The sequence below is a fragment of the Sceloporus occidentalis genome, unplaced genomic scaffold (genome assembly GCF_023333645.1).
Source record: "Sceloporus occidentalis isolate IW3139 unplaced genomic scaffold, rSceOcc1.0.p SCAF_171, whole genome shotgun sequence".
NCBI classification, from domain to species: Eukaryota; Metazoa; Chordata; class Lepidosauria; order Squamata; family Phrynosomatidae; genus Sceloporus; species Sceloporus occidentalis.
The window spans coordinates 258,651-277,369 of NW_028317151.1; the positions used below are offsets into that span (position 1 = coordinate 258,651).

Consider the following 18,719-nt stretch of genomic DNA (forward strand, 5'->3'; position numbering starts at 1 on the left):
TGGCATTTTAATACAAATAATGTGATAAAATGAATGTTTTATAGTTATTTCTATGGCAAATAGTGTGATTCAAGTATGTATGAGGGATGCGTGTGGGTATTAGAGCTCGACTGCGAGATAAACTATATGGGTCTGGTCTCCAAATGTTTTCCAGGGCTGCTTTTCAGTCCCAGTCCAGCCCTGGGCGCCGGGAGGCAGCAGCCGCGAGCCACCAGTCATGGTCATTCAATAAGCGTGGCCGCGGCTTGCGGTCACTATAGGTAGGAGTGGGAGCGAGTTACCAAACATTAAAAGAGGTGGGGTTGTATGTGGGTGTGGCAAATGGGGAGGGGTTTGTGGGGGTGGAGCCAGGGGTGGAAAAATTATATTTTACCTAGGGGGGCAAAAATCCTTGCACCAGCCAGGATTTCAACCAGCATAATAACCCTCCTTATACAGAGCCCATCACATTCACTAAAATGCGGAAGATTTGCTCCCTGGACTACTTCCTCCTCCAAGCTCTGCTCCACACAGCCAGAAACACAGCGTGGGGGCAGAGGCTTCAGTTGGACGATTATTTTTTTGATTTAAACGGATATGGAATTTTTTTGTTTATTTAAAATAATTTAATGAACAAACTGGGTGTTAGAAACCAACAGCAGAATACAACACAACTGTAACGATTGGATGAGGAGGACCCTGGATGGCGGAGTGAACCAGGCAAACAGGAACCAGGAGTAGCCAGGAGAGCCGGAACCGAGAATCAGGTCTGGTAACCAGTAAAGCAGGAAGCCGAATCAAATCCAGAAGAGTAGTCAAACAAGCTGGGTCAATACCAACAATCAGAGAACAGGAGCCAAATCAGAAAACAGGAGCAAAGTCAGCAAGCCGGGTCAAACGAAGAAATAGTCGCACAGGAAAACCACAGAATACACCAACCAAGGGTGACCCAGAAGAGGAAGTCCAGGTTTAAATAGGGACAGGTGGAGGTGTGTCCTGCATTAAGGAGGTCACCCGAGGTTATAAGAACACGTTACAGATGTAACGTGTAATATTATATTTTGACCACACTACCTGTGTTACCTGTTTGCCACGTGGTCGGCCACGCGGTGAAGACGCCGACCGGGTAGCGGTGGTACTCGCTGCCCGGGAAGCCGGCCGAGGAGGAAGCGTTGCGGGACCGGCCACGGCGCGGGACTGGAGAGGCAGGTAAGTCCTTACAACAACACTGTTATCTCTATCACAATGGCATTTCTCTAATCACCTTCTTATTTTACTTTGACATAATAAAAGCTAGATTTGAACCCCTTAATGACAATATTGTTTCTTTCTCGTTGTATATTTTGGACACTGGCTCTTAAAACATTTTTCAGTGTTGCTGTTTAGTTGTAATTTTCATCTTTCTCATTTTGTGTACCCACACACACGTTATGTATAATTTTTTTCAGGACAAACAGGGCTTTCTTTAGATTTTGAAATTAGCGTTTTGCTATTTAAAAATCATTTTCCCCCAAATCTGGTCATTCTGCCCCCTGTACTATTTCGGGTATCTTTGAGGCCGGCCAATGCAATTTACCCCATCAAACCGTATATAGACACCCCAAGGTATTTCAAAAGCTGGTATAACCCTTTCCATGCACTAATTCTACCACTAGCCTTTGTCAAACTTTATGGTAGTCAACCCCATGCATGGGGTTTTTTGTTGGTTATTTGGGATGTAAAAGGCCACCTTTGTGAGGTGTGTATTTTTTTGCCATTTAGACATCTGGTCACTCTGTGCCCACGTCCCATACTTGGGACATCTTTGAAGCCGGCCAATTCGATTTACCCCATCAAATCATACATTTTTTAAAACTAGGCACCCTATGGGCATTTATAATGCCAATATTTTAACTCTTTCTGTGTGGGATTTTTTTGGGAAGATATAGCGCTAATTGTAGGACTTGCGCGTAAAAAAACTTTTTATATATATTGTGACATTCATGTAGGATTGGTGGTGGAAGGGAGGTATGTTTCTCCTAGATTCCTTTCCTATGTGAAGTAACACCTGAGTCTTCCACCTGCTAGGTGATTAATTTAGGTGAATGAGAGGGTGGATATAAAAGGGAAGCCAGGAGAGCAGGTAGCTCTCTGGCTGAGGACACAGAAAGCCTGTCTGTGGAAGAGACATGTGAGTAAAGGTTGCTGGACATATTATTGTTAAGTTGGCAGAGAGAAGCTCTCCAGCTGGTAGTGAGGGACATCCTTTGTATAGTAAGTGCCGAACAGGCAAGGTTTTTCTTTTGTTGCTGTGTTGTTATATTTTTTGTCTTTGCAACCTTTCCAATAAACCTGACCCTGTGTCAGATTGCACAAACCTACTGCTGTTTGCCTGGTGTGAATAAAGACGGGCACTTGTCCCTTGTCCTCCGTGAGGGGCGATCCGAGACCTACCTCACAATATATATATATTTGCACTTTTTTGGTGACAGTGGGGAATTATTTTTACATGTAACTATATATATATATATATATATATATATATTTTTTTTTTTTTAACTATACACTGCAGTTTGTGTACATACCTAAAGTAGAATGTGTGTGGGATATAAAAAAAAATACAAAAATACCCTTGGGGTGTCTAGTTTTCATACATATATTATTTGATTAGGTAAACTGAATTGTCCGGCTTCAAAAATCTCCCAAATAGGGCATGGAGGCAAAATTTGTAACATGTCAAAATGCTAATTTAATATAGAAAAGGGAGCCGTAATCAAAATAGAGAAAAAAGTAAAACTATATTATAAAAAAAAAGAACTTGTAATACTTTATTCAAATTCAATGGATAAAATATCCAAACACAAAACAGAGATTTACATAAATAAGGCAATCCAAACAGAACTAACCATGTCTTTATGAATCTTGTTTTCTCCACTGGGGCACAGTCATGCTGGAATAGAAACTGTTCCCACAAGGTTGGAAGCATAGCGTTGTCCAAAATGTCTTAGCATCTCCCCTTCAGTATACCAATTTTGACATTTTGGATAATATGCTTGTCGGGACAGTCATTTGCTATGGTGACCAAATGCCAGATATTTAGAGCATTCTAAATGTGACAAGGGGTAGGGTGACAAGGGGTAGGGTATTCTTCCATTACTCATTCTAATGCCCCTTGTAGGGTATTCTTACAAAGCCTCTTCCTCTTCCCATTATCTCCCTGGGATTTTAAGAGCCCACCCATTCTTCAAAAGTCCTCATTTTCTCTGAAACAGATTTACTGGGGCTTTAAGTTTTTAGATTCTGTGGCAGGGTGTTGATTTACCTCTTCTGCTGCAATATACTGCTCTACCAATGCAACTAACTGGTAAGCTGTTTGGGCATCACCGTGACTGACCCTCCGTCGGAAAGTGACAGGTAAGCCTCTCAGAAATTGATCCATCACTAGCTTCCCTGCTACGTAGCTCGATACGTTGTTTTTCAACTGCAACCACTTCCTGGTGAGAAATATCAAGTCAAACATTTGTGACGGAACAGCTTTTTCTGGGTCATGAAATCTCTGGGAGCAGATGGCAGTGATAACTCTCAGACATGCCAGGATCCTCAATTTTCAGTAGTATATTTCAGAATAGCTGGTTCATAGTATACCTTCTGGGGCTAGTAGGCTTGCCCATTCAGCCACAGGTCAGCATTCTAATTTAGCCCAAATATATTGAGGAAAGCCTCAACATTATCTGTACCATCTGCTCTAATTATCTTTTTGGGCTAACACCAATTTCTGTAGTGCTGTAATATTTTACTGCTGTATCAAGCCTTCTCATGTGTAGCATTTGTCTTAACTGCCCTTTTGTTACTTTCTTGTTGCACAGAAATGCATTAGAATAGGGCATTTAATAATCTCTCCCATTTTCTTAGCAGTCTGTCTTGCGCCTTACAGACTTGTCCATGTGTTACCTGCTTTCTCCACCATATGTGACAAAATACTAGTTTTGTTACATTGTCCAGCAATTGCAGTCACTTTTTTTGGACATTCCAGGCCTGCCTCTATCCTGAGGCATCCTGGAACACACCTCACCTGATTTGCATCAGGTTTGGGGGCGTGAGTGACAGGCCAGTGATGATCACTGGCCTGTAATTTTTAACCCCTCATAACTGCACTTGGCTGTCACAGCAATTAGGCAGTTTGTCGGCCATTATTGCCTCCAAGAAAACTGTGTTGCTATTGAAAACAGTGGGCTTACGCGTCATCTTTTGCAATTACTGGCTTGCATGGATTGGTTTTAAACAATTTTTGCTTATCTGTGACTGTTTGAGAGATGCTGTGGAATCTCCTTTACTAACTTGTTCACTGGCTTAGGGTTTAAGGCTGATTGCCCCTCTCTCATACAAAGCCATCAGATGCCTTCATAAGGTCTCTTTTAAACTCTTGCAGTGTGCTTAACTTACACCCACCTGAAAGAAGGTGTATTCAATGTGTTAACCATATTATGCCCGCATGACTTATCCTTCATAGTGTAAACGGGTCATTTGGTGAGATCAAAGGTCAACTGCCCAAAAGGCACAACTGCACAAGAATATAGGATTGATTTTAATCACATAACACATAATTCATATTTTGGCTTGTAAACACCATTACCATTAATGTACTAAACTATAAAAGGCGAAAAAGTGTGCTTCTAGAGTACATTACATTTAATGAGATAGCACAGAAAGGAGAGGGGCTTCACATAAGAACAAGGGGGGTGGAGATGGGGGAGGGGCAAGATCAGAACAGAGGAGGTATGTATTAATAAAAGTTTTCATAAAATTCAAGAGACTCAGGATAATATTAAATGTAAGCTTGCTAATGCCTAAGTAACAAAATGGGGGAACTAGAGGCAAGAGCATACACTAAGCAATATGATATAATAGGCATAGCAGAAACATGGTGGAATGAGACCCATGACTGGGCAGTTAACTTAAATGGTTACACGTTATATAGGAAGGACAGAAAAAGCAGGAAGGGAGGTGGAGTATGCTTGTATGTTAACAACGAACTAAAGTCTAATATTAAGCATCTTGAATGCGATGAGGGAAATGTGGAAGCTTTATGGGTAGATATCAGCTTGGGGCAAAACAAAAAGGAAATTAACTAATGGGATATGTTATAAACCACCTAATGTTAATAATGATGAGGAAGAACAGCCATTAGAGCATACTGAGAAAGCTGCACATCTGGGTAACACGTTAATTATTGGAGATTTTAATCACACGGACATAAATTGGGATAGAGGGACTAGTAGTTCTGCAAGGGGGTCCAGGTTTTTGAGCCTGTTAAATGACACCTTCATGTCACAACTGGTACAAGCACCAACTAGAAAGGATTCTTGTCTGGATCTGGTGATAACAAACAATGTTGATCTTTTGTCTAACATTCAAGTGGGGGAGCACTTGGGTAATAGTGATCACAATATGGTGTCTTTTGAAATAAACTCAAAAAAGAAATTGCATGGGTAGGGGCTTTATACTCCTCACCGACTGCCCACATACGGGTTAAAGGCGCTTTGTCTCTGTCATGGAACCGGGTCCATACAGGCAACTGTAAAGAACCAGAGCGCCCAAAGATTGTGTTCAGGAGTTACGGTGCAGTAGTGGAGTTGGACAGGGCCTGGTGCAGGGCGACCGCACTCACCCGGGTGTTGTGCACCTAGGGTTGAGCAGCCACATACCAGCGCCCTGACATAGCAGCAGATGTAGTCCAGAACAGAGCAGAACGAAACTTGGCTGGATGTGGAAATCCAAACTAAACTTGGATCTGACAAAATGAGCAAAACTTGGAAATATCCTGCAGGCACCCTGGAGCAGGCATGAGACATAGCACTGGAAAAATGCAAGGAACACAGGGGAAGGAGTGAGGAGCCAGGATCCTCGGACGCTTCTCCTTTAAGCAAGGATAGGACTACTTAACTGGGACATGGGGAGCGGAGAGAGGAACCGAAATCCTCAGATGATTCAAGGAAGAAGGGCAAAGGTACATAAGAGACAGACAAACAAGAATACAGAAACTAGCCTAGAACTATGTGATACATGATGCAGGCAACGAGGTACAGAAGGGTCAGGCAGAATCGTAGTCAAAGGACAGCCAGGTAGGTAGCCAGAAAAATCACGAGCCGTTTAGTAGATAAGGGTCAGGCAGGAGCGTGGTCAGAGGAAAGCCAGGTAGGTACACGGTAAATCACTAGGAAGACGCACTCATGATCTAGCAGGTAAGCACAATAACTGAGCACTGAGCAAAGCTCAGTTTTAAACATGCCACTCGGGGGAAGCTCCGCCCCCGAGTGGGAAGCTACAGCGGCGAGTTCCCATGAACAGAAGTTAGGACAGGGCTCGCGCGCGCCTAGCAGAATCCGGCCGGACGGGGAAGCCATCAGAAGACTCGCTGGATCCAATGCCCGCGGGTAGCGGGCGTCCAGGTAAGGTGCCACGTCATGTTGCCGGACCCTGCCGGGTACCGTGTCGGGTCGCCGGACCCTGACAATAGTATGCTTAGCCCACCACTACGCCAAAGTACTAACAGTGGTACGAAACAAACCAAACATGTAATCCAAACACATAGCACTGAGACATACCTTAGACTGCAGACTGAGACAAACAGAACACACAGGTGGGGAACACCTTATAAAGGAAACAGAGCTGAAGCAAAGAGCTGAAGCAGATCAGGAATGGAAGATCAGAACAGAGCAAAAGGAAATTCAGGAATGGAACGAAGCAAAACAGGAAACTGAAGCAAGAGCGAGATATGCAGCTCCGCAGCCTGGGTAGGACGTGACAGTCTCCCCCAGTGACGATAAGGAACGGGACCAGACAGGGGTGTCCCTTGTCCCTGATGTTGTTTGCGTTGTCCCTGGAGCCTTTCCTTGAAGCTATTCGCTCGAACCCAGACATACTGTTGTTTCAGGAGGGTAACCGGCATCACAAGGTGGCAGCATACGTGAATGACCTCCTCTTTATTGTTGATCGCCCCAGGATAACGCTTCCGACTATTCTTGAGGAATTTCGGTTGTACGTTTTGCTGTCGAAACCTTAAAATCAATTACTCAAAGTCAGAAATCTTGAACGTATCTCAACAAGTGTTGTCACTTATGCCTAGTTTCTTCTTTAAGTGGTGCCTGGATAGGCTGAAGTACTTGGGGAGTGCTGATCCTTGAAGACTATACCAGACAAATTTTGTTCCATTGCTCTCCACTCTTGCCGCTGACCTGAGAAGGTGGACGCCGCTATCTTTCCTGGATAGGCCGGGTGAATGTTGTGAAAATGAATCTCTTACCGCGGGTGTTGTACCTGTTCCAAACGCTACCCACCTGCTACGCATTATAGAATGGGGCGTTGTCGGTCCCACAGCTAAACCGTGGGTCGCGCTGGAACTAGGGGACTTGCGGGGTAGAGTGTACCACGCTTTGTGGGGTCCTGGTGGTGGCAATGGAGGGGTGTCACATCCCCTGATATTGGCGACCCTTGAGGTATGGAGGGAGGTGGGACAGCGTGCCCGGCTTTCTACATCGCCTTCACCCATGTTGCCTCTATGGGGGAACCCGGACTTTCTGCCGGGAGATGACGGGGGGAGACTGGGGTTTCTTGGGCTCCCTGTACCGTTCCGGGTTCGGGCACTACTAGGGGAGGGAGGCTGGAGTGCTTCACATACCAGCAAATTGTACACTACCTTTATACCGAATAAAGCCTGTCTCTACAGGGACTTAACGAGCTTTGAAACCTTGTGCACCAGAGAGCATCCACCAGAGAGGGCCATCTCCCTGCTTTATTCCTTGCTTTTATCAGCGACTCACACGACAAGACCTTCCTTCTGCATGTCTTGGGAATCCATTTGTGACATACGACTTACTGACACGGACTGGGACAAAATTTTCACTCTCACTCACAAAAGCTCTAGAGCGACCAAGACGCAAGAAACGAACTATAATCTACTGACACATTGGTATCGAACACCACAGAGGCTCCATAGAATGTTTCTGAACACCTCAGATAGGTGCTGGAGATGCAATAAGGATGTGGGTACGCTGCTACATATATGGTGGTCCTGCCCGTTGATACAGACATTCTGGAAGGAAATATACAAAGGGATCTCAGAGCTCTCTGACTCCCCCCCACCTTTTCAACCCATGTCGCTGCTCCTACACCACACTTTACATTCCGTCTCGTATTATAAAAAGTCTATAGTTAGGCATCTCCTTTACGCTGCCAAAAGCCTTATTCCCCTGCATTGGAAACGGCCATTCCCGCCCACACTGCAGACTTGGATACTTAGGGTGGAGGAGATCAGGAGGATTGAGGATCTCTCCGCTACAACTACAAAACTTAGGCAGGCATATACAACCACATGGTTCTATTGGTTATCATCTGTTATTTGGGAATACTGCATTGATTTATTGTACTATTTGGATGACACAGCTGAGTAGGATGATGTCTTGCATTACCACTGTGTTACTGACTAATACTCTAACTCTTTCTGTATTGGAATCTGAAATTGCTGTTTTAAAGTGCTATTTGGTACTTGATTTGGGCTGATCCCCACGATTGAGCGATGTATATTGCATTGTGTACATGCTTGTCAATGCCGTGTGGTATGTGTCCCTGACATTTCCCATCTCACCCTACCCACCCCCCTTTTTTCTTCTGTAACACCTTTTCCCTCCTTCCCCCCTGTTATTGCTTTACCATTATATGCGAAAAACAAAAAACAATAAAAATTGGATTTTGGGAAAAAAATTGCCCATGGGGAATACTAAAACATATAATTTTAAAAAAGCCAATTTCAATAAGATAAGGGCAGCTTTACAACATATTGACTGACATAAACTCTTTAGTGATAAAAACACTGAGGGAAAATGGAGTATTTCCAAACAAATATTAGCAAGGTACACTTCTCAGTATGTACCACTAGGTAATAAATATAAAAGAAACACATTGAAACCAATATGGCTTAGTGGGGATGTAAACTAGAAAATTAAAAATAAGAAAATGGCTTTTACAGCATTTAAATCAGAGGCATCCTATATAAGATTTAAGGAAGCCAATAAAGCATAAAAAAAGGTGATTAGATGGGCTAAACTAGAAAATGAGAGAGTGATAGCCAAAGACAGCAAAACTAACTCCAAAAAAATCTTTTAATGCATAAATTCTAAAAAAAAATAAAAAATGAAAGTGTAGGTTCACTAAAAACAGACATAGGAGTGTTGGTTAAGGAGGACCGAGAAAAAGCAGAAATTTTAACTAACTATTTTTCCTCAGTATATATAAAGGAGGAACCTATGGCAATGGATATACATATGACTACGGGAAAAAATGTGCACTCAAACTGTGATTGGATGGCTCAGGACAAGGCGATGCAGCAACTAATGAAAGTTAATGTCAACAAAGCTCCGGGGCCTGACGGTATTCACCCACGTGTACTTAACGAACTGAGTCAAGAAATAAGTGAACTTCTGTTTCTAATCTTCCGGGATTCTTTTCTTTCAGGAATTGTACCAGACAATTGGATGAAGGCAGATGTGGTTCCTATATTCAAAAAGGGTTCAAACTCTGTGCCTGGAAATTATAGACCTGTGAGCTTAACTTCTGTGGGTGGGAAAGTATTTGAAGGCTTATTAAGGGATAATATTCAGGAATTCATTGGGAAGTATTATTAGCAAAAATCAGCATGGTTTTATGAAACATAGGTCCTGTCAAACTAATTTAATTGCACTCTACGAAGAAGTAAGTAGAAGTATAGACCAGGGTGTGGCAGTGGATGTAATCTACTTGGATTTTGCCAAGGCGTCCAACATGGTTCCACACAATAGGTTAGTATTGAAACTGAAGTAAATTGGTCTAGATGCATATTCTTGTTCTTGGGTAGAACATTGGCTTAGTGATAGAGTACAGAGAGTTGTTATAAATGGTAAATATTCAAGCTGGACACAAGTAGTAAGTGGTGTCCCTCAGGGTTCTGTTCTGGGACCAATTTTATTCAACATATTTATAAATGAGCTGGCAATAGGCATTAAAAGTCATGTTTCTGTGTTTGCAGATGACACTAATCTAGGTAAAGTAATACAGTGCGAGCAGGATATTACTGTGCTGCTGAGGGATCTAGATATTTTTTTCCAAGTATTCATCCAGTTGCTGTTTAAACGTCCGTACAGACTCTGATAAAACTACCTCTGCAGGCAGAGAATTCCACATCCTTATTGTCCTTACTGTAAAAAACCCTTTCCTCTGCCCTAAATCTCCTTTCTTCCAGTCTAAATGCATGACCACGTGTCATATGCATAGTCCTGTTTATGAACAGATTTCCACACAATGGTTTGTATTGGCCCTGAATATATTTATATAATGCTATCATATCCCCTCTGAGGCGCTGTTTTTCTAAACTAAACAGATTTCAATTTGTTAACCTTTCTTTATAACTATAGTGCTCCATTCCTTTTATTAATTTTGTAGCCCGCCTCTGCACCCTTTCTAGTGCTATGATATCCTTCTTTAGAATAGGTGCCCACAATTGCACAGCATATTCAAGGTGCGGCCTTACCATTGATTTATACAGAGGCAAAATTATATCTTTATCCTGCGAATTGATGCCCCTTTTTATACACGCCAATACCTTATTGGCCTTAGCAACTGCTGACTGACATTGCACATTGCTGCCTAGTTTGTTGTTTATAACAATTCCCAAAACCTTCACATTTGTCGTTACCCCTAATTCACTACCGTTTAGGCTGTAGGTTGCTTGTGCGTTCCATACCCGAAGTGCATAACTTTGCATTTATCTACATTGAATTTCATCTGCCATTTGTGTGCCCAGTCCCCCAGTCTATCTTGATCCCTCTGCAGCACTGTAATATCCTGCTCGCACTGTATTACTTTACCTAGTTTAGTAACATAGTAACATAGTAACATAGTTCATAAGGTTGAAAAAAGACCAAAGTCCATCAAGTTCAACCTATATACATATTGTGTCCCTACTGTGTTGATCCAGAGGAAGGCAAAAAAACCCTTATGAAGCAGATGCCAATTGCCCCATACCAGGGGGAAAATTCCTTCCCGACTCCAAATATGGCAATCAGAATAAATCCCTGGATCAACGTTTTGTCCCTATTAATCTAATATCCATAACTTGTAATATTATTGCTTTCAAGAAACACGTCCAGGCTCCTTTTGAACTCTTTTATTGAGTTTGCCATAACCACTTCCTCTGGCAGAGAGTTCCATAATCTCACCGCTCTTACTGTAAAGAACCCCCGTCTGTGCTGGTGTAGAAACCTTCTTTCCTCCAACCGTAGAGGATGTCCCCTTGTTATAGATACAGTCCTGGGTATAAATAGGTCCTGGGAGTGATCTCTGTACTGTCCCCTTATATATTTATACATAGTTATTAAATCCCCCCTAAGCCGTCTTTTTTCCAAACTAAATAACCCTAATTCTGATAATCTTTCTGGGTACTGTAGTCCTCCCATTCCCCTTATTACTCTGGTTGCCCGTCTTTGAACCCTCTCCAGCTCCACTATATCTTTCTTGTACACTGGTGCCCAGTACTGTACACAGTATTCCATGTGTGGTCTGACTAGTGACTTGTACAGTGGTAGAATTATTTCCTTGTCGTGGGCATCTATGCCCCTTTTGATGCACCCCATGATAGTGTCATCTGCAAACACAGAAACATAACTTTCAACGCCTATTGCCAGGTCATTTACCACTTTTGACCAGCTTGAAAATTTACCATTCCTCAGGGAATTCCTTAGGAAATTCCCTTTTTTATCCTGAGAAGATCAGACATCCTAGATCAGCCGAATGGACTCCAAATTCCACTGTAGCCAAATTTGTAGAGCAAACCTTTAACCAAGGCCTCTAGGAATAAAATGCGGGCTAAATGCCCCGTCCACCGTTGGCTAATAAGGCTTGTTGGATGCCAGAATTTGATCCAAAAATTGTCCAATATCTGAAAAAATCTGGCAAAGATCCCAAAAAGATGGATAGACCATTTAGAAATTGCCAAGACAGGCTTTTAGATTTGGTTGGACCTGTCACTGAAATGTTTGATCTAATCGAGGAGTCCCTCCTGTCGACGTGGATGGTTGCAAAGATTAATGTGCCTATTAGGGAACGCTAATGTGTCACTATCCTCTGAAAGACGTAGGTCTATCATAATAAAAATTGACCCCCAATTGGCCCATATGGCCACTGAGGAGCCAGGAGCATCAGCTGATGGCTTATTATTCGGGGATGAGTTTCTAAAGAATATTGGGAAATTTGTGGGCATCTTCTCATCTCTGGACAAGGCCCAGAAATCAACCCCTTCATCCTAAGAGGGTTACAGAGGCCTTTCTTCCTCAAACAGAGGCAGAAACTATTCCGGATATCAACTCGGGTATCAGTCCAGTTACCAATCTGTGTACCAATCCTACCCATTCTTTCCGTCACGAGGAAGACCATGGCGTGCTCGGGGTCAGCGAGGTTTCACTAGAACAACACCTTCCTCAGGTAAGACATTTTGCTTTGAATTCTTCTCATGTTCTGTTGGGTGGCAGACTCGCCCATTTTTTCCAGACCTGGTCAGAACTCAGTTCTGACCTCTGGGTTTTAAACACAATCAAAGGATACAGAATAGATTTTTATGCATGGCCAGAACAGGTAAGTCTTCTGTCTCCCTTCCTTTTCTCCAAGGAAGAAAGCAGACTTATAGACGACGAAATACAAGAATTGATCACCAAAGGTGCTGTCCAACAACTTTTCATGCTCCAGGGTTCCTCAGCAACATCTTCTTAGTGAAGAAGAAAGAACAAGGCATGAGACCAGTCATCAACCTGCAAACTCTCAATCATTGGGTGAAGTACAATCATTTCAAGATGGAAGGAATCCACTGTCTAAGGGACCTCCTGAAGCCCAACGATCTAATGGTAAAGATAGATTTAAAAGATGCATATCTTACAGTAACTGTTCACCCAGAATCCAGACAATTCCTTCAATTCATATGGACACGGACGAAATGACAATTCACATGCATTCCCTCCGGTCTATCTTCAGCGCCTTGGTGTTTCACCAAGTTGATGAAACCAGTGGTGGCAAACCTCAGGACCAGAGGGATACGTCTCATGATTTATTTGGACGATATCCTCATCATGGCCCACAATTGGAAAACGATCCGCATTCATACCTCTTTGACGCTCACTTTGCTTCAACAATTAGGTTTCTGCATCAACTGGGACAAGTCAAATCTCTGACCATCTCCCAATATGGAGATTCTATTCCTCAAACACTCAGTCTACCGCCAACAAAACTAAAGATGATTTGCAAGGAAATCAAAGCAGTTCTTCACAAGGAGAAGTTATCCCTTTGTCTGCTGGCACGAATAGTGGGCCTGTTATCTTCAATCCAGGCCATATTTCCAGCTCCGCTTCATTATCGTGCACTTCAAAGGTTGAAGGCTCGACATCTTCGTCAAGGCTTAGCATATTCCGACGAAATTTCTCTGACCATCGAAGTCAGAGAGGAACACCTTTGGTGGCTCAAACATATAACTGCATGGAATGGGAAAGCCATTTTCAACTCTCTTCCAGACTTTATCATAGAATTGGATGCCAGCCTCATAGGATGGGGAGCTCGGGCAAGCCAGACCTCTACAGGCGGGAAATGGTCCATGGAGGAAGCGGATCTACATATAAATTGTCTGGAATTATTGGCAGGGTCCTTTGCATTGAAAAGTCTAGCCAAAGACAAAGTCAACTGCTGTATCCTCCTTCACATGGACAATATCTCAGCAGTTCAATAAATCAACAACCTAGGAGGCACATGATCGAAGGAACTGGCAGAGTTGTCAAAAGACTTTTGACATTTTTGCTTGGATCGCAGGATAACTCTGAAAACAGAATATCTGCCGGGTTTATCCAATGTGATAGCAGATCGGAACGAGATACCTAATGGATCACAGCGATTGGAAACTACACTAATCAATATTCAATCAGCTTTATCATCTCTGGGGACCTCTCAACGTCGATCTGTTCGCGTCTCGTTTAAATCACCAATTACCAAAGTTTTTCAGTTGGCGCCCAGACCCAGAAGCGTCAGGATCGGACGCCTTCTTTCAAGATTGGTCCATCAGCACAAATAATGCCTTTCCACCGTTCACCATGATCACGGGAGTTCTGTCTCAAGTTGAAAATCAACAGGCAACTTTAGTCCTAATCACCCCATTCTGGACGTTTCAACCATGGTTTCCCCATCTTCTAGAATTGACCATGGACACACCTCGTCTACTTCCGAGGTGGCAGAATATTTTGACAAACTCCAAAGGGGATCATCACCCGCTGATTCTACAGAACAACCTTTCTCTCATGGCGTGGCTGATCTCCGGGAATCCGGTTTCCACGAGCACTTTTCAACATCTACTCATGAACTCTTATCAGAGGCATGGGCACCAGGTACCAGAAGTACTTACCGATCAGCCTGGAAAATTTGGGTTAGCTGGTGCATGGAACAAAACTTGGATCCCGTATGTGCTCCTATTCCAAGAATAATTAATTTCTTGTCATCCATTTATGACCAAGGCAAAGCATATCGAACCTTCAATGTATATCGTTCTGCTATTTCTGCTCAACATATGTTTGTGGACCAGGTGCCAATCGGAAAACATCCATTAGTCTGTTGACTGATGAAATGTATCCATTTGAAGAGACCTCCTGTTCCTAAATATCAAGACACCTGGGATGTTAACTTAATCCTTAACATGTTTCTATCTTGGGAAGATAAGGATAGATTGTCTATTAAAGATTTGACTTTAAAATTATCCACCTTGTTATGTTTGATTTCTTTTAAAAGAGTCTCTGATGTTAAGGCCTTAGATGTCTCAAATAGAATATTTAGTCCTGATGGTGTACGTTTTAATGTCGTTAGACGCACTAAGACTAATTTAGCTGAGGTCTTTAACCCAAAATTATGTGTTGTGCAATGTTTACAAATATATGAATCTATATTGACTAAACCCTTGCGATCACATATACTCAATTACTCATTTCTTTTCGCAAGCCCTTTTCGCCAGTTTCCACGGCTACTATAGCTAGGTGGATCAGGTTAATTATGGCTAGGGCAGGGATTGATACTACTAAATTTGGGGCACACTCTTCACATGCTGCAATGACCTCTAAGACTTACATTGCAGGCGGTAGCTTACATGACATTATTAAAGCAGCCAATTGGTCTGCAAAGTCTACCTTTAAAACGTTTTATTTTAAACCCATTCAACATGTTTCTAGCACGTATTTGTATAGTTTTATTTTATGTCAGTGTTAGCTTTAAGCTAGCATAATATGAGCCTCCTGTCTTTAATGAAATTCCAGATTTTTCGAACTAATAGTGACATAAAGTCACAATTTTATTAAAGACAGGATGCGAGTATTATCCCTCCACTTACTATATGTCTAATGACTGTATTTAGTAGTCCCACCGCAGGTTGTTATATATTTCTTAGTCCGGTTTACATTTGTTAATGGCATGTGTTTTATCCTTTCAGCTTGATTATTTTTTCCATGCCCTTCGGATTCAAGATTCATCTCTTGGATTGTCCCTCCGTTTTCTTCAAGTTCTGGTTCCATGTTATCTGTTGTTTCATCATATACGGTTGCAGAAAGAAAGTGGAACTACACTCTGTGACTTTACCTTTTATAACCTGTGCTGCACTATGATTGGTTATCAGTTATCCAGGTTATGTTATGCACATGTATATGTACCTGATAAGTTTTTTCTCTTTATATATGTTTTAAAAAAGTTTACTCCATTGTTGCTGCTATTGGGAGTAGTAAAGAAAGTAAAGCATAATACCCGCCTCCTGTCTTTAATAAAATTGTGACTTTATGTCACTATTAGTTCTGGAATTATGGGGAAACAGCTTATTGATCCAAGGAGAAATCTGACTGTCATTTTGGGGTCAAAAAGGAATTTTTTCCCTGGTTAGTGCAAAATTGGAAAAAGCCAAACTGGATCAACAGCAACAAATTAACAGACATAGGAAAGGCTGAACTTGATGGACGCATGTCTTTTTTCAGCCTATATAACTATGTAACATTAAACAGGGTCGCCATCAGAGGAGTAAAACCATTACAGTTGTAAGGTACCTGGCTGTTGTGGGGGACCTGCTTCCTTCCGTTTTAAAAAACAAAACAATAAAAAGAGCTCAGCACTGGACCACTAAAGGAATGGAGCACTCACTGGTGTGAAAGAGGTCTCAGCCAATTGACTGAAACTGCTCATGACTGGTAATGGCTGTGTGTATTTTATGATATAAATATTACATCTAAAATCATCATGGTTTTTAATTGTTTATAAAATAGTAACTAGGGCAGAGTGGCAAATAAAAGGAAATAAAAACAAAAAAATTTTTTTTCCATAGTTTTTATTAAAATAGTTTACACGTGAATTAATATTTACTAGTAAAACTTTTTTGCTACAGGGTAAAATGTAGTCATCCTAGTCCTCACTGGTAGATGTATCTCTATTTTCCTGCGATGCTTTGCCCTGAAGTGGCTTGTCTGTGTGCTCAAATAGCTTGTCTCTGCTATCTTTATGCCCAAACAGCTTGTCTCCACCATTTCATTGAGGGCGCTTCAGACCATTTGTTCTGTAAAGGGCCTCAAAACCTCTGATGGCAACCCTGACATTAGAAACATGCAGTAAAATTGCAAAAAGTTACATACCCTGCATGCAGGAACAAAGAGAGCCATAACCTATAGAACTGGTCTGGAACTTCTGGATTCAGGAATGGCAGAAGACCACATACATCATCCATGCAATGAACCTAAGAATTACAAGTGTTTTTTTTATCATGTATTCATTTATTGCATTGGAACAAAAACTTTACATGAGAATATTTCCCTTGAATCCCAAGTTTAATATGATATAACATTTAATTGACAAAAAGGAAAAACAACCAGAAACATTTTGTAACAAAACCAAACAAGTAGTGCGCAAAACTGCTTAAAGGAGCAGTATACTTTCCCTGACAATTTTACTAAAAAGCATGCATATTAACCCCTAAAAGACAAAGCTGTTTTGTTTTGGGGGGGGGTTTGTACCCTTCGTGACAATTACTGTTTAAATATTTCTGCGGTGTTCATGTTTAGCTGTAATTGTCTTCTTTCTCATATACTGCACACCATTTTTTTCAAATCTGGTCATGACTTACTTAGGACATCTTTGAAGCCGGTCATATATGTTTGAAACTGCCAGGCGTGGTAGAGGTCTGCCTGGAGTTGAACTTCTCTCCACAGCTTGCTGTCTTGTTTATTTGTGTCTAGACTGTAAGCTCTTTTGAGCAGGGCCCTCCTCACCTGTTGCCTCTGTTAGTCTATTTATGTTACATACTACTTGATATGTCCTGTCTACCCATTGTACAGCGCTACGGAATTTGATGGCACTATATAAAACAATAAATAATAATAATAATAATAACAATGTGCCTTTGCCCTCTTTCCCTTATACATCTGAGGATCTCAGCTCCTCACTCCACCCCCTGTGTTCCTTGCCTTGTTCCCTGTCCTTTGTGGCATCCTGTACCATGTTTGTATTATCTGCCTATGTATATTAATCAATGTGCTGTGTATTTCTGTTCAGATGTGTTAGGTGATGCTATTACCCTGCCTCCCTCACCTGAAGCCTAGACCATTCACACCTGCATAATGAACAGGCTTTATATCCCTGCCTCCCAGTAACAGAGTGGTGAGTTCATTGAGTTCTTTGGAGCCATAGTTCATGCCAGACTCTGGATCTGTCTATTGGAGATGCCTGGCTGCCTGTTACCTTTTTGACCCGGACTGCCTTTTGGATTTACCCTTTTGCCAGCCTGTTACCTGTTTGACCTGGACTGCCTACTGGATTTCCCCTTTTTGCTTGCTACCTGTCCCAGACCCTTTTGGATACTTACCTGGACTTTTCTACCTTCATACTCCCCGGCAGTCTGTATGAATGATATGCCTCCTACTCTGCTACTTATGGTGAGATGTCTGCTTTGCTTTGTTTAATATACCTATAACCAAACATTCTGCTTGTGTCTTGTTTTTGAAGTGTGTTTCTATTGCTGTATGCGTTCTTACACTCCTGCGCTCTGGACTCCAACATCCAGTAAGGGCTGAGATGATGAGCCTGACAGGTATTTTAAATGCTAGTATTTTAACTCTTTACATACATTCCACACATTATATTATACTTATCTAAAATACACAAATACTCATCCACCTGGCAGGCCCATTGTGTCCCAGGACAGACTCAATATTTCAGCCTGTTGCCATTTACCTTGACAGGGTACTTATTAAGTATGTGTCTACACATAGGTCTTATACCAAGGATTCCATACACTTGTGCATTACTCTTTTGAAGGTTGACAGAGAATTACTGTATTTGCTTGATTATAAGACGATCCCCCAAAATTTGAATATTGATTTAGGAAAAAGGAAAGCCTGGATATAAGATTACCCTATAAGAAAAAGGTTTTACTAGTAAATATTCACATATAAACTATTTTTTCATATTTAATAAAAATTATGATTGAGAAAAATGCATTTTTGTTTTTATTTCCTTTTATTTGCAAACCTGCCCATAGTTATGCACATCTGCCCCCCAGGAATGCCTTATAGCCCCTATATGACACTCTGCCTCCCTGATATGCCACTTTGCCACCAGATATGCCTTATACCCTCCTATATGCTACTCTGCCACCCAGATATGCCTCTTGACCCCCTATATGC

The 18,719-nt window shown here is 41.9% G+C and overlaps 1 protein-coding gene across 1 annotated transcript in view; it reads right to left on the reverse strand.

Annotated features, from left to right (window-relative positions):
• The window catches only part of LOC149279317 (inactive rhomboid protein 1-like), a 466,620-nt gene that overhangs the window by 45,514 nt on the left and 402,387 nt on the right, over positions 1–18,719 (reverse strand). The window contains exon 15 of the mRNA XM_089501319.1: positions 16,674–16,774. Within this exon, the coding sequence (XP_089357445.1) occupies positions 16,674–16,774 (101 nt within the window). The remainder of the gene's footprint in view (positions 1–16,673; positions 16,775–18,719) is intronic.